Genomic DNA, 15445 nt, shown 5'->3' with positions numbered 1-15445 from the left:
TATCATGTCCCGTACCCGATTGCTCCACAAACATCAAGCAAACAGTGCATCTTAAAAGACTGTGATTCAGAGGGCAACTGCCCCCCTCAGTTCTCCCCTGAGCCACAGCACTCCCATTAGCTTGAGCCTTTTGCTTTCTGCTCTGGTCTGAGTCATGGTTTCGATTTAATGTCAATAAAATTACAATTTCAGAACAAAATTTAATCCTTAAACTTGTTGTTGTTATTTGGTTTTTAGGAGCATTAGCAACTAAGGCCATATTGCTCCGGGATATGCGGTGGTCATTCCCTGACCTTTCCGCATCCTCCGTATTTGGAGGTGACGGGATCGAACCCCGGTCTAATCAAGAAGCGTGTGCTACTCACTGCTGCTCCTTCCCACCTGGCTACGGAGGCGCGTTAAACTTGTATCCTAACACAGTTATAACGCTATATTTATTTTTCAGTATCGACCGTTATCTACGAGTTCCCTTTATATAACTTCCGTATCGAGTTATGTATTAATTATTTGTTACGTTTGTATTCTAAGTCGTTATATATATATATAGTTAAAAGTACAGTTTAATTGACAATGAAGTTTAACAATATTAATAGATTTACTGATTAATTGACAATATTATATTATGCACTATACTATACAAAGCTAATGCTATCGAATTCCGGATATGCTGTATCGTGTTACAATGGCGGTAATTACGAATGGTACTTCTACGGACTCTTAAGTATTGATTAACTTCCAAATCTCTCTGTCTCAATTTAGAATAAACCAAGGATCCTGACTAGGTCTATAGCTACTTATAGATAATAATTTAATATAACAATTGGTTAATAAATCGGCTAAATACGGTTAAACCTCTCGTTCAACGGAGCTGCAATTTGTAACACGTGGATTTGATACCGTTACCGATACTAAGTAATACCCACAAAATCTCTATCAAGTTAAACTTTAAACTAAGTATCGTAACTAGGAATATAAAACTACTCTAGAAAATAAGTAAATATGCCAATTTAAGCTAATAAAACAGAAAATAAATCAGAAAAAACTTCTCTTCTCCAGGAGCTGCAAAATAGATGCGGCCGCACAGGCTACTCTCGAACCCAAACTCGATGACAGCCTTGTCGATCAAGTCGGCCTTGGAAAGATTGTGCAAGGCTCAAGGGGTAGAATTTTTTTCAGCTGGTCTGTACTTGTTAACAGGAGAGACTGCTTCTACAGGGATGGGATACACTTAAATAGAAAGGGTGCAAGAATATTTGCTGATGCTATCGAGGCAGTGTTAGGTAGATCGAAAAACTGCTAGTTTCGGGGGGGGGGGGGATACAAGGACTAATAGATTAACAGTAGCCACTGGCAGAGGTGAAAGTGATTCTTGCACTGCTTCTATTGGAATGAGCAGAAGCCTGGAAAACAAGATGCAGGATATTTCAGAGACTGCTGTGAGTAATTGCGGTACAAGTAAACACATGGGTTGTGTTAGGGTAGCTAAGAATAGGAACAGGTGCATGTATACTTGCGTGTACACCAATGCTAGGAGTTTGGTAAATAAATTTGATGAATTCAGGTATTGCTCAAAGCATCAAAGGCGATTATTGTTCGGATATCAGAGACGTCGTGTCATACAGATATAAGGAATGCAGAACTGGAATTTGGGGAGTACAACGTCTACAGAAAGGATAGGAAGGGAGGAGGAGAGGTATTAAGGTATATGCTGATGTAAGGTATATAAGGCTAAAAAGAATTTAAACCCCCATCCATATCATGGCTTAAGTTTTGCAAATTACAGTGTCTGGAGACTAGGCACCGGCGAGGTGATTGATAGAGGTGTATAAAGCTTTAAATGGTTTGAGCATGCTCAATGCTGATGGGATTCTTCCTCTTGCTCAAAATAATCACCTGAGATGGCATAAATTCAAATTGAGGAAAGACACATGTAGGATAGATGTGTGGAAATTTGCCTTTAGCCAGCAGGTAGTTGGTTGGTGGAACAGACTTCCATCCCTTGTTGTGGAAGTTGATAGCCTAAATAAATTTAAGGCTCAGCTGGACAGGCATTTCGAACGAACAGGGGGTGAAATGGGAGTGTGTTTTTTTTTTTTTTTTTTTTTTTTTTTTTTGGCTGATGCTGCATAAGCTTGCTTTCTTGCATCATATGCCTCTACTAATGCTAGTGGTATCATGCAGGAACTCAAAGAACCTGAAAGGGAAAAAAACGAATTCAATACTGTTCGGTGTACTTCATTCAATAGGGTATTAACATTTTAGATAATGTTTTCTATAATGATTAAGTGTAGTTTGATCTAAGTGGATATGTTAATTCTCAAAACAATAGAATATCAAGTGAAGAAAACCCAACCACATCTTTCAATGTTGCACTGCTTGAAAGTTGGTATATGGCATGCTGTCTCTCAAAAAGTTATTGGTCCCATTTTCTTCAGCAATATGGTAACTGCTAAACATTATCAGGAAATGATAATTGACTTTACATCCTTATTGGAATACTATGAGCAATACAGAGGATATGGAAATATCCACTGTATTGCTCATAGTATACCAATAAAAGGTTTCAGAAAAATATGGTGGGCTATGGGTTACACAGCAAATTCAATGGTGCAGATGTTGCATGAATCCTTTGGTGATCACATAATTTCTCAAATCTTGTGCCCAAATTCTATTTTTAAAACAAAAAAATTGCCCATTTAACGAAGGGTTCAAGGTAAACGGAAAAAACGCTGTGAACCAAGTTATTCTAAGGATATTTGTTCCTTAGAATAACATCCTCACTATAGAATAACTCTATAGCGAGGATGTTGAGCTCTGTTAGTAGGTAAAAAACATTTGGATGTATTTTAGATTCTGTTCCTATTTACACAAAACATATAGCAAAGTATTCCATACTAACCTCAAGCAGAAACCTAGGACTTTCTGGCAGGAATATTAGGCCCATGGTGGAAATAACAGACGGAATTGAACATACCAATAAAAACACTCTCCAACTGCCAAAGTGAAGTCTACCAGTCTCTAAGATAAAGGATCCTAAAATAAAACAGCCACATTAAGTCTAGAAACTTTTAGCAACAATCAAAGATAAAAAAATTACACAGTAGTACAATTTTGCCATTTTTGTTTTAGGTGTCATTCTAAAGAGGAGTAAAGACCAATGAAGAAAACTTATTCCAAGAAAGGTAAAAATCATATACTTCGATTTCAGTAAAGTAGTAGTAGTGGCATGTGATACAAGAAAGCAAATGTATGAGCTTATGCAGCATCAGCCAAAAAAAAAAAAAAAAAAAAAAAAAAAAAAATCACACCATTCCCTCCAAATGCCTGTCCAGTTCCTCCTTAAATTTATTCAACCTATCAACTTCCACAACGGTAGATGGAAGTTTGTTCCAGCAATTAACCACCCACTGGCTATAGACAAATTTCCGCACATCTATTCTACATCTGTCTTTTCTTAATTTGAATTTATGCCCCCTTAGGTTCGTAATCTGAACAAGTGGAAGGATCCCATCAGATTTCAGCGTGCTGAACCCATTCAAGGCCTTATATACCTCAATCAGATCACCGCGCAGGTGCCTAGTCTCCAGCCACTGCAATTTGCAGAACTTAAGCCTCTCTTGGTAAGAGGATCCCTTCATTCCCCTCACCAATCTTGTTGCCCTTCTCTGTACACGCTCAAGTAAATCTACATCCTTCCTAAAATGAGGCCTCCAGACCTGTACGCAGTACTCAAGGCGTGGCCTGGTCATTGCCTTATACAGAGGGATAATCACCTCCTTTTCCCTGCTAGCAAAATTCCTATATATCATTGACAAAACCCCATGACCTGCCCTGGCAGCATTGCTCAGAGAACTTCATATCTGACTGCACAATTACTCCCAGGCCTTTTTCATTTTCTACCACCTTAAGTGTAGTACCACACAGTTGGTACGTTTCTCTGGGGTTACTTCTACCCATATGCAGTACTTTGCATTTGTCAAGGTTAAACTTCAGTTGCCACTTCTTAGCCCATCTGCCCAAATTATCTAGATCTTGTTGCAGTAGCACACTGCCATTACTGTCATTAACAACCCCGCCAACCTTTGTATCATCTGCAAACTTCGACATTAAGCCTGATATACCTTCATCAATATCATTGATAAATATACAAAACAACAGTGGACCTAACACCGAACCCTGTGGGACTCCACTAATAACATTAGTCCAAGAAGAGCAGCACCCATTGATTACCACCCTCTGTCTTCTCGCACTTAACCATCCTTTTATCCATTGTAGCAACTTACCCTTAATACCATTCTGCTCCAATTTGTACAATAGTCTTCCATGCGCAACAGTGTCAAAAGCTTTCCTGAAATCCAAATATATGATATCAAAATTATTTTTTGCATCCAGTTCCTTTGTAACCACATCATAATATCCTATCAAATTTGTCAGACAAGACTTTCCCTTAACAAACCCATGCTGTGTCTGAATTATTGCTGCAGTCTTGTCTAGATGATCCTGCAATGCATCTTTAACCAGCGACTCCATTATTTTACCCGGAACAGAAGTTAAACTAACTGGTCTGTAATTACTCCTGTCACCCTTCGATCCCCCTTTGTGAATTGGGGATACATTTGCACATCTCCATTTGATACTGTACCATATATGACTGTTGTATAAACTGGAGCAATGTGGTATTAGGAACAAATTACTAGTATGTATTAAGTGTTGGGCCCTATCAATTTTAATATTTATTAATGATATTGATGTATTTCAAATTTGATGTCTAAGTTTGCTGATGATACAAAGGTGAGCACAGTGCTAATAGCAGTAATCAGGGTATTGCAGCTTGCAAAGGATCTAGATAAACCAGATATGCTGTAAATGAGGTTTAACATTAATAAATGCAAGGTATGTATTTGAATAGCAGTAAACCCAAAATAACATATCATATTTGAATGGTACTAAACTCAAGGTAATATTGATAAGCAAAAGACCTAAGAGTAATTGTACAGTCTGATATGGAATATCTGATAATGCTAATGCTAGCCAGGAATTCTCTGCAAACAAGCTGCTAAAAAAATGCATGAGATTCTCCCAATAATACAGAGAAATCCTTCCAGCAGGGACAAAGGGAGTGATTATTTCATTATATAAGGCAATGGTCAGGCTATATCTAGAAAACTGAATACAGGTTTGGAAACCTCATTTTACGAAGGGCATAACATAGATCTATTGAAAAAAGGGTCAGAAGAGAGCAATAAGATTAATTAGAATCACAAAAGAATATTCTTATCAAGAAAGTCTGTGATTCTGTAAATTGCAATTTTTACAAATACAAAGGGAACATAAATTTAAATTAGGAGGAAAAGGATGATTGCAGAATAGATGTGCATAAATTCACATTCAGCTGTTGGAATTAACTTTCACCTAATACTGTGGAGGTGATAGTTTGGAAAAATTTAAAGGTTGGAACAAATTACTGGACATAACAGGAATTTTTTTTTTTTTTTTTTTTGCTGGGGCTGTATAAGCTTTGCTTTGTTGCATTAGGTTGGCAATACTGTTAACTTGTGCTATAACGAACTGGCAACATAATGAGTAAAAGAAATTAAAATAAATCTTTTTTGAATGAAAATTATAATTTATAGTTTTACTCATGATGAGATCTCATATAAGTGTATAAAGATGTTAATGTATAAATTTTCTGAAGAGAAGAACACATCACTATATTATTATTATTTCTCCTAGATAGAGGTCCCATCCCATGGGACCAGGTACTGGTAACAAGTGCACAGATCTGTTATGTTTGCTATTATTACTATTAGTTGAAAAACTCTGACAGATCTTCAGGATTACTACTTTCTGGATTTCCTTGTAGGTGTTCTCTAGTAGGACTATTACTGCTAGGCTGTTGGTAGGGTATTTGGCACATTGCCAGCGGTTGACAATGTGAATGGGATGGTCGTTACTTGTTCCAAATGCCACATCTCTTTGATCTCCTGTCTTAGGTCCATGTACTTCCTTGATAGTCTTCTAGATGAGCAGAAAACACACTACACTATTATTATGGGGGACTTCAATGCTAAGGTTGGAAAAAGGCAAAACAGTGCAGAAAGAGGAACTATAGGAAATTTTGGAATTGGTGAAAGAAATAAAAGAGGTGATAGACTTGTGGAATTTGCAGAATCTCAAGGACTGTCAGTAATTAGTATTAGTAACGGCCGCATGGTGCAAGAAAGCCTATGGCTTATGCTGCACTAGCCAAAAAAAATAATAAAATAATAATAAATAAATAAATAAATAACTAAATAATAATAATTAATAAAAAAAAAAAAGAAGGAAATTAAACCTATCATCCTATGTGCTTCCCTTACCCGAAAGTACTATCCAGATGACTTTTCAATTTCCCCAAACTGTCGGCCTCTACCACCCATGAAGGCAACTTATTCCAGTAATTTATAACTCACTGGCTAAAATAAAACTTCCTGCAGTCCAATCTAAAAATTTCCCCCCGTAACTTGAATTTATGTCCCCTAGTTCTAGCATCATTTATAATCTTGAAAATTTCGTCCTCATTCATTTTACTGATGTCTCTCAGAGCCTTAAACACCTCAATCAAATCTCCTCTAAGGTATCTAGTTTCCAAACTCTGCAACCCACATATTCGAAGTCTTTCTTCACAAGTTTAGGATTTAATTTTGTACAGAAATTGAAATTTTATTGAAAGTAAATCTAAATCATGACTCAAACCAGAGCAGCAAAGCAAAGGGCTCAAGCTAATGGGAATGCTGTGGCCCAGGGGAGAACTGAGGGGGGCAGTTGTCCTCTGAATCACAGCCTTGTAAGATGCACTATTTGCTTGATGTTTGCGGAGCAGTCAAGTATGGGACATGATACTGCCATGGGGGATGTCTTTGTGTGTGTGCGATGCAAGGAGTGTAAGGAGATAAGGCGACAACTCAGCGTTGTTATGGGCCTATATGAGAGCTTGAAGGATAGGGTGGATGCCCTCGAAGGATTACAAGTGAGGGGCCCATCAAGCTCTCAGCTGCCCACACCAATGCCAGAGCTTGCACTTGGTCATCGCGGAACACAGTGGCAACCCCCAAGGCAGAATGCGCTGGTCCCAAAGGAACTAGTAGTTGTTGGTGACTCTATTGTCAGGGAAACGGGAAACATGCTTTGTAAAAAGGATAGGTGGAATAGGACCAGGGTATGTCTGCCAGGGGCAAAAGTTGATGACGTTGTAGAGCGGATATCATCTTTTAAGGGCACAAAAGGTGATATAGTTGTACACGTTGGCACTAATGACATTAAGAGTAGGAGACCGGCGGAATTACTTGACAAGTACAGGTCACTGATGAAAAAAAGCCATGAATTAGGGTTGAAATTGAAAGTGTCTGCAATTCTGCCCAGACACGATAGGAGGGAGTATATGATGAGAGCCCTGTCAATCAATTCGGCCCTGGAAAGATTGTGCAGGGCTCAAGGGGTAGAATTTTTTTCAGCCTGGTCTGTACTTGTTAACAGGAGAGACTGCTTCTACAGGGATGGGATACACTTAAATAGAAAGGGTGCAAGAATGTTTGCTGATGCTATCGAGGCAATGTTAGGTGGGTCGGAAAACTGCTAGATTGGGGGGATACAAGGACTAATAGATTAACAGTAGCCACTGGCAGAGGTGAAAGTGATTCTTGCACTGCTTCTATTGGAATGAGCCGCAGCCTGGAAAATAAGATGCAGGATATTTCAGAGACTGCTGGGAATCATTGGGGTACAAGTAAACACATGGGTTGTGTTAGGGTAGCTAAGAAAAAGAACAGGTGCATGTATACTTGTGTGTACACCAATGCTAGGAGTTTAGTAAATAAATTTGATGAATTTGAGGTATTGCTCAAAACATCAAAGGCAGATATTGTGGGGATTTCAGAGACGTGGTGTCACACAGATATAAGAAATGCAGAACTGGAATTTGGGGAGTACAATGTCTACAGAAAGGATAGACAGGATAGGAAGGGAGGAGGGGTTATGCTATTAGTTAAAAAACACATAAAATCCAAGGAAGTGAAGCCAGTCGACATCGCTGGACAGTGCAGTGTCGAGTCAGTTTGGTGTGACATAAGCATTGGGAGATCAAAATTGAGAGTAGGAATGTGCTATAGGCCTAATGACTCTGATGAGTATAATAAGAAACTGTTCGGAGAAATAGAGTGGGCCAGTAAATCAGAGAGTCTTATAATGGGGGATTTTAATTTCCCAGATATTGACTGGAATTTGGGGGCTGGTCACTCACACAGTAGCAAGGCTTTTGTGGATTTATTGGATGATTGTTTTCTACATCAGCATGTTTGGGAGGCAACTAGAGGGAGTAATACTCTTGATTTGATTATCAGTAGTCATTCTTCATGCATTAAGAATCTGCAGATAAATGAACCACTTGGTGGCAGTGATCACAGTGTGCTGAAGTGGGAGTTACTCAAAGAGGTAACTACCATTAGGGGTAAAGGGAAGGGGTATTGCTTTCGTAAAGGCGACTACAATGGACTGAGACAGTATTTAAATTCTATACAGTGGGATCAACTGATAATATTGCCAACAGCAAATTCAAAATGGGAAGCATTCAAAGAACTTATCGTGGAAGCTACTAGGCTTTACATACCAACTAAGAAATATTGTTCAAGGTTTAGGCCTAAATGGTTGTCAGATGAACTAATGAGGCATATGGCAGAGAAGAAAAATGCATGGGATACATACAAATTAACACGTGACACGGACGCCTATGATAGACACAAGTTGATCTGTAACCAAGTTACAAAGGAGGTTAGGCAGGCGAAGGCAGATTACGAGAGATCCTTGGCAAGGGATGCGAAGAAAAACAGCAAAGAGTTCTTTACTTATGTAAACTCTAGAAGGAAGGGGATGAATCAGATTGGTCCACTTGAGATCGATGGGTCAACTGTTGATGACCCTGCTCGGGTAGCTAACAAACTAAATGAATATTTTGCATCGACATTCACACATGAGGAGTTATTCAGCGAGGGGAATGCCAGAGGTGTATTCAACTCTAGCAGTAAGCTAGAGAATCTTGTAATAACTGAGAGCAAAGTGGAGGAGAAATTGTTGAAGATAAACACAAGAAAGGCACCTGGGGTGGATGGGATCTATCCAGTTATATTAAAGGAGGCAGCAAAGGAGGTAAGCAAACCCTTAGCCATAATTATGAGAGCTTCCTTGGACTCAGGGGAGGTACCCATTGACTGGAGATGTGCAAATGTGACCCCAATTCACAAAGGGGGATCAAAGGCTGACACAAGTAATTATAGACCTGTGAGTTTAACTTCTGTTCCCGGAAAATTAATGGAGGCACTGGTGAAAGAAGCACTGCAGGATCATCTAGACAAGACTTCAGTTATAGCTAGGACACAGCATGGTTTTGTTAAGGGGAAGTCTTGCCTGACCAATTTGATTGGATACTATGATGCAGTCACAAAAGAACTGGATGCAGGGAATAACTTTGATATTATATACTTGGATCTTAGAAAGGCTTTTGATACTGTTGCACATGGAAGACTGCTGCACAAATTGGAGCAGTGTGGCATTGGAGGCAAGTTGCTGCTATGGATAAAGGGGTGGTTGAGGGGGAGAAGACAGAGAGTGGTAATCAATGGACACTGCTCATCGTGGACTAATGTTATTAGTGGAGTCCCTCAGGGTTCAGTATTGGGGCCTTTATTGTTTTCTGTATTTATAAATGATATTCATGATGGTATATCAGGCTTAATGTCCAAGTTTGCAGACGATACGAAGGTTGGCAGGGTTGTCAAGGACACTACTGACACTATGCTGCTGCAACAGGATTTGGAAAGGTTGAGCAGATGGGCTTCGAGGTGGCAAATGAAGTTTAACATTGACAAATGTAAAGTACTACATATGGGAAACAGCAACCCCAGAGCAACGTATCAACTCTGTGGTACTACACTGACAGTGGTAGAGAATGAAAGGGACCTGGGGGTGGTGGTGCAGGCAGATATGAAGTTCTCTGAGCAGTGCAGACGAGCTGCAAGAGTAGCTCATGGTGTATTGTCAATGATATATAGGAATTTTTCTAGCAGGGATAAGGAGGTGATTATTCCCTTGTATAAGGCAATGGTCAGGCCACACCTAGAGTACTGTATACAGGCCTGGAGGCCTCATTTCAGGAAGGATGTAGAGCTGCTGGAACGAGTACAGAGAAGGGCAACTAGATTGGTGAATGGGACAAAGGGGTTCTCTTACGAAGAAAGGCTTAAGTTTTGCAAATTACAGTGTCTGGAAACTAGGCACCAGCGGGGTGATCTGATAGAGGTGTACAAAGCCTTGAATGGTTTGAGCATGCTCAATGCTGATGGGATTCTTCCTCTAGCTCAGAAAAATCACCTGAGAGGGCATAAATTCAAATTGAGGAAAGACAGATGTAGGATAGATGTGCGGAAATTTGCCTTTAGCCAGCGGGTGGTTGGTGGGTGGAACAGACTTCCATCCCTTGTCGTGGAAGTTGATAGCCTAAATAAGTTTAAGGCTCAGCTGGACAGGTATTTCGAACGAACAGAGGGGTGAAGTGGAAGTGGTTATTTTTATTTATTTATGTTACTTTTTTTTTTTTTTTTTTTTTTTTTTGGCTGATGCTGCATAAGCTTGCTTTCTTGCATCAAATGCCTCTACTAATGCTAATGGACGCCCTTTTGCCGATCTCACCAGGCGAGTTACCCTTCTTTGCACCCTTTCAAGAAGCTCGATGTCTTTCTTTAGGTGCAGTCTCCATACTTGAACACCGTATTCCAAGTGTGGTCTAACAAAAGCCTTATATAATAAGATTATCACGTCCCTATCTCTACTTGCAAAAGTTCGATAGATCATCGATAGGACACGATGGGCCTTCCTTGCAACCTGTTTACAATGCTCAGAGAATTTCATGTCTGACCGTATCATAACACCCAAGTCCCTTTCCTCCAGTACTGGGTTTAGTTGAACTCCACCAAGTGAATAAGTTTTTTTGGGATTACTGTTTCACAGGTGTAATACCTTACACTTTGTTGGATTAAAGAAAATCTGTCATTTTTCTGACCATTCCTGAAGTCTATCTAGGTCTCTCTGAAGAAACTCAGCTTGACAGTGATCATTAACTACTCTACCAATTTTAACATCATCTGCAAATTTAGACATCACGCCCTCTATCCCTTCATCAATGTCGTTTATGAAAATTAAAAACAACAGTGGTCCTAATACTGATTCTTGGGGAACCCCACTTCTTACATCAACCCAATCTGAGGAATAGCCATTAATCACAACCCTCTGCCTCCTGTCCTGAAGCCATCCTTCTATCCATCTAAGGATTTTTCCAGTGATTCCAACCTGTTCCAGCTTATAAAGCAACCGCTCATGTGGGACTGAGTCAAAAGCTTTGCTAAAATCTAAATAAACAATGTCGAAATTATTCCCTAAATCCAGCTCATGAGTGACCCTTTCGAAATAGCGAACCAGATTTGTTAAACATGATTTTCCCTTTACAAAACCATGCTGAGTATCCTTGAGAATTTCAATTCGATCCAAATAATCCTGAATTTCACCCTTGATCATTGCCTCCATGATTTTCCCTACTACTGAAGTCAGACTGACAGGTCGATAATTTCCAACTTCACTTTTAGAGCCACCCTTATGTATGGGAGATACATTTGCACTTTTCCAATCCAAGGGAATCTCCTCAGAGTCTAGTGATACTTGCATAATTAGCCTCAATGGTTCAATGCACTCACTTGCCGCCTCTCTTAAGATTATAGGGTATATTCCATCAACTCCAGGAGCCTTACTGGTCTGTAGGCTCGAAAGTTTTTTCATTAAATAATCTTGTGAAATTTCAATATCATTAATTACATATTTTTTAACTTCGCTCCCACAATTTCTCATTGCCACAAAACGCTTTTCATTTGTAAATATCGACGCAAAATAACTGTTGAGTTCATCTGCAACAGCAGCTGGTGTATTTATTACTATCCCCTTTCCCTTACGTAAAGGTCCAATCTGGTTTGTCCTGCTCTTCTTGGCATTTATATATGTGAAGAATTCTTTATCCCCCCCCCCTTTGCTCTGTTTGCTAGTGATATCTCATAAACTGCCTTTGCCTGTCGAACCGTTTCTGTGGCTCTATTACAGATCATCTTGTAGCTGTTATACGCTTCAGTACTTTTTATTGCTCTGTAACCTTTCCATGCCACCTTTTTCTGCTCAAGTAATGTGGCAACTTCACTATTCATCCAACTTGGAACCCTTCTCGTGGAGTATTTTTTTAATGGTATATACGCATTCAAGGCATATGTGATTAATGTCTTAAAAGCGTACCACAGTTCAGTTGTATTCATTCTCTGCGCGATATCTACCCAGTTAATAGAGGCCATGTAGTACCTTAAGGCATCGTAATTTCCTTTTCTGAAATTAAAACCCATTCCTTTGCCTTTTACTTCTGCTACCTCTCTCGTCATCATCCACCGTAGAACTCCGTGATCACTTCCTGCTACTGGTTCCTTTACTGTCAGCCCTGTTATGTCATTTGATTCATGTGTGATGATGAGGTCTAGGATATTCTTTTCTCTAGTACTTTCCCCTGACATGTTGATACAAATAACAGTCATCTAGTTGATTTAAAAATTTTGTTCCCCATGCCGAGTTTCCTTCCCATTTACTCCAATCAATTAGAGGCAAATTGAAATCACCCATAATAAGGCATTGACGCTTACTTGCCCATTCCATTTGCATGTAGAGGCTTTTGTCATAATCTTCACAATCACCTGGTCTGTAGATTACTCCTACTCGCATTATACCTTTGTTTCCAACTATCTCACACCATACAGACTCTATACTAGCATGTGAAATATCTGAATCTGGGTAAGCTATCGTCACACTCAGGCTGCTTCTGATAAGAAGCATTACCCCACCACCCCTTCTATTTAACCTATCCTTCCTAAATACATTATACAAGCCATACTGAAACTCATCATCGCCAATTTCCGGGTGGCACCACGTCTCTGTAAGCCCTATTATGTCCGCATTACTTGTTTTAACCAGCAGTTCGAATTCACTCATTTTATTGACAACACTTCTAACGTTACTGTATAAACAATTAAGATTTACTGTTCTTGTATATTTACCGACCCTAACACAACCCTTGAAGGTTCTCTTCCCTGATATTAGCTGCCCGCTCACGTGAAACGTCTTTGCCCCCAGAACATCTAGATAATACGTCCAGTTGGGGTAACAGATAAGAACTCTTGAGGTATGTGCAAGAGTTACTTTGACCAATATTATCAGGTAAACGCGTGTCAGTATTACCCACATCCCCACTAACTAGCAGTTTCCCTGAACCTTTAAGGTATCCTCAATAATACTAGCAAAAACTTTTGCACCACCTTTGTAATGTAAATGAACACTTTTTTCAAGAAAAGGTTGAACAGAAAGTGGACATGGAAGAGTCCAAATGAATTAACAACTAAAGAAATTGACTTCATTCTCACTAACAGAAGATTTATTGTGAATGATGTTACCGTCCTGAATAAGGTAAATGTTGGAAGTGATCACAGAATGGTAAGATGTACACTTGATATAGATGTAAGAAAGGAAAGGAAAAAACTGACTCGAGCAAATAATACAAAGGTCTTTGAGATAACAGAGGAGGAGAAAACGCAGTATGAACTGGAACTTAAGAACAAGTTTGAGTTTCTGCAGACTGCTCAGGACCAAGATATCGACGAGGAATATTACAACTTTCTGAAAGTGATAAAGCCCAAGAAACCTATAGGGAAACAGAAATCCAAAGAAGAAAAAATTAGTCAAGAAACACTTGTCATGATGTACCGAAGACGACAAATGAAGAGCAAGAAAAACACTGACAGGGAGAAAATTGCGTATACTGAGTTATGCAAATCCATTATAAAGAGACTCAGAGAGGACATAAGAAGATTTAACACAAGAAAAGTAGAACAAGCATTAAGGGAAAACAAAGGATTTAAATCAGCAGCCATGAGCAGTAATACAGAAAGACAAATGATACTGAAACTGAAGAATACCGATGGTGTACTTATAAACAGCAGAGAAGGCATAATTCAAATAGCAGAAGACTACTATAGAGAATTATACAAGGAGCAAGGGAATGATACCAGCAGTGGGGAAGATGGATTGCAAAGTTGCAACACATACGACATACCCGATATTCTTCCTGATGAGGTAGAACACGCATTGAAGAAAATGAAGAATCGGAAAACCCCAGGGGAAGATGAAATTACTGTAGAGTTGTTAAAATTGGGAGGAAGAGACATAACACAAAAACTGGCAAGGCTCTTCACAAAGTACATTAGAAAAGGTGTGATGCCTAAGCAGTGGAATAATGCAATCATAGTTTTGCTGCATAAGAAAGGAGATAAATCAGAAATTGGAAATTATAGACCAATTAGCTTGTTATCCCATATCTACAAGTTGTTCACAAGGGTCATTACTAACAGATTAGAAAGAATACTTGATGAGAATCAACCGAAAGAGCAAGCTGGCTTTAGGACAGGATTCTCAACTAGGGATCACCTTCACGTAATATCACAGCTAATGGAGAAAGCAAATGAATATAAAACACCATTATGCCTGGCTTTTGTGGATAATGAAAAGGCATTTGACTCAATACAGCATAAGGCAATGTTTCGGGCACTGGAAAGACAAGGCATAGATACCCCATATATTATGATTTTGAAGAAAATATATGAGAGTGCTACCTCCTTTATTAGACTAGACAAAGAGAGTAGGAAATTTAAAATCGAGAAAGGAGTTCGACAAGGAGACACAATATCTCCAAAGCTGTTTACTGCTGCCCTTGAGGAAGCTTTCAGAAGATTAGACTGGTCGCAGAAAGGAGTCAATGTGAACGGAGAGTACCTAAACCATTTACAATTTGCAGATGACATTGTGGTCATAAGCCACGATCCCAAAGAATTAGAGGAAAATCTAAATCAGTTATGCACAGTTAGTAAGGATGGTGGCCAAACCGCCTCCCCCAGCTGCCAGCTAAGGACCAAAGAAGAAGAAGGATTTTGGACTAAAGATGAATATGGCTAAAACAAAAGTAATGATGAACAAGTATGCCATGGAAAGGGAAATAATGATTGAAGGAGCAGTAATTGAAAAGGTGGAGTCATATACTTATCTGGGACAAGTTATTAGCTGTAATAATGATAAATGGCTGGAAGTCAAGAGAAGAATAAATTTTGGATGGATAGCATTCAGGAAATATAGTCACATACTGAAGAGCAATATCCCAGTTTGTCTGAAACGTAAAATAATAAATCAATGTATACTCCCCACCATGACTTATGGAAGTGAAACTTGGGCACTCACCAAAAGAATGGAAGAGAAGCTGAGAACTACACAGCGAAGAATGGAACGAATT

The 15445-nt window shown here is 39.2% G+C and overlaps 1 protein-coding gene across 2 annotated transcripts in view; it reads right to left on the bottom strand.

The window, feature by feature from the left end:
- Positions 1-15445, bottom strand: part of LOC150081157 (synaptic vesicle glycoprotein 2C-like) — a 218364-nt gene that overhangs the window by 122877 nt on the left and 80042 nt on the right. For both annotated transcript variants that reach the window (XM_090382062.1, XM_090382063.1), the window contains exon 6: positions 2900-3033. In XM_090382062.1, coding sequence (XP_090238188.1) covers positions 2900-3033 — 134 coding nt within the window. The remainder of the gene's footprint in view (positions 1-2899; positions 3034-15445) is intronic.

The sequence above is a fragment of the Mastigoproctus giganteus genome, chromosome 9 (genome assembly GCF_048544385.1).
Source record: "Mastigoproctus giganteus isolate SK-2022 chromosome 9, ASM4854438v1, whole genome shotgun sequence".
NCBI lineage: Eukaryota > Metazoa > Arthropoda > Arachnida > Uropygi > Thelyphonidae > Mastigoproctus > Mastigoproctus giganteus.
Note: the sequence above shows the minus strand (reverse complement) of the source record. Positions and strands in the feature narration are given on the sequence as shown.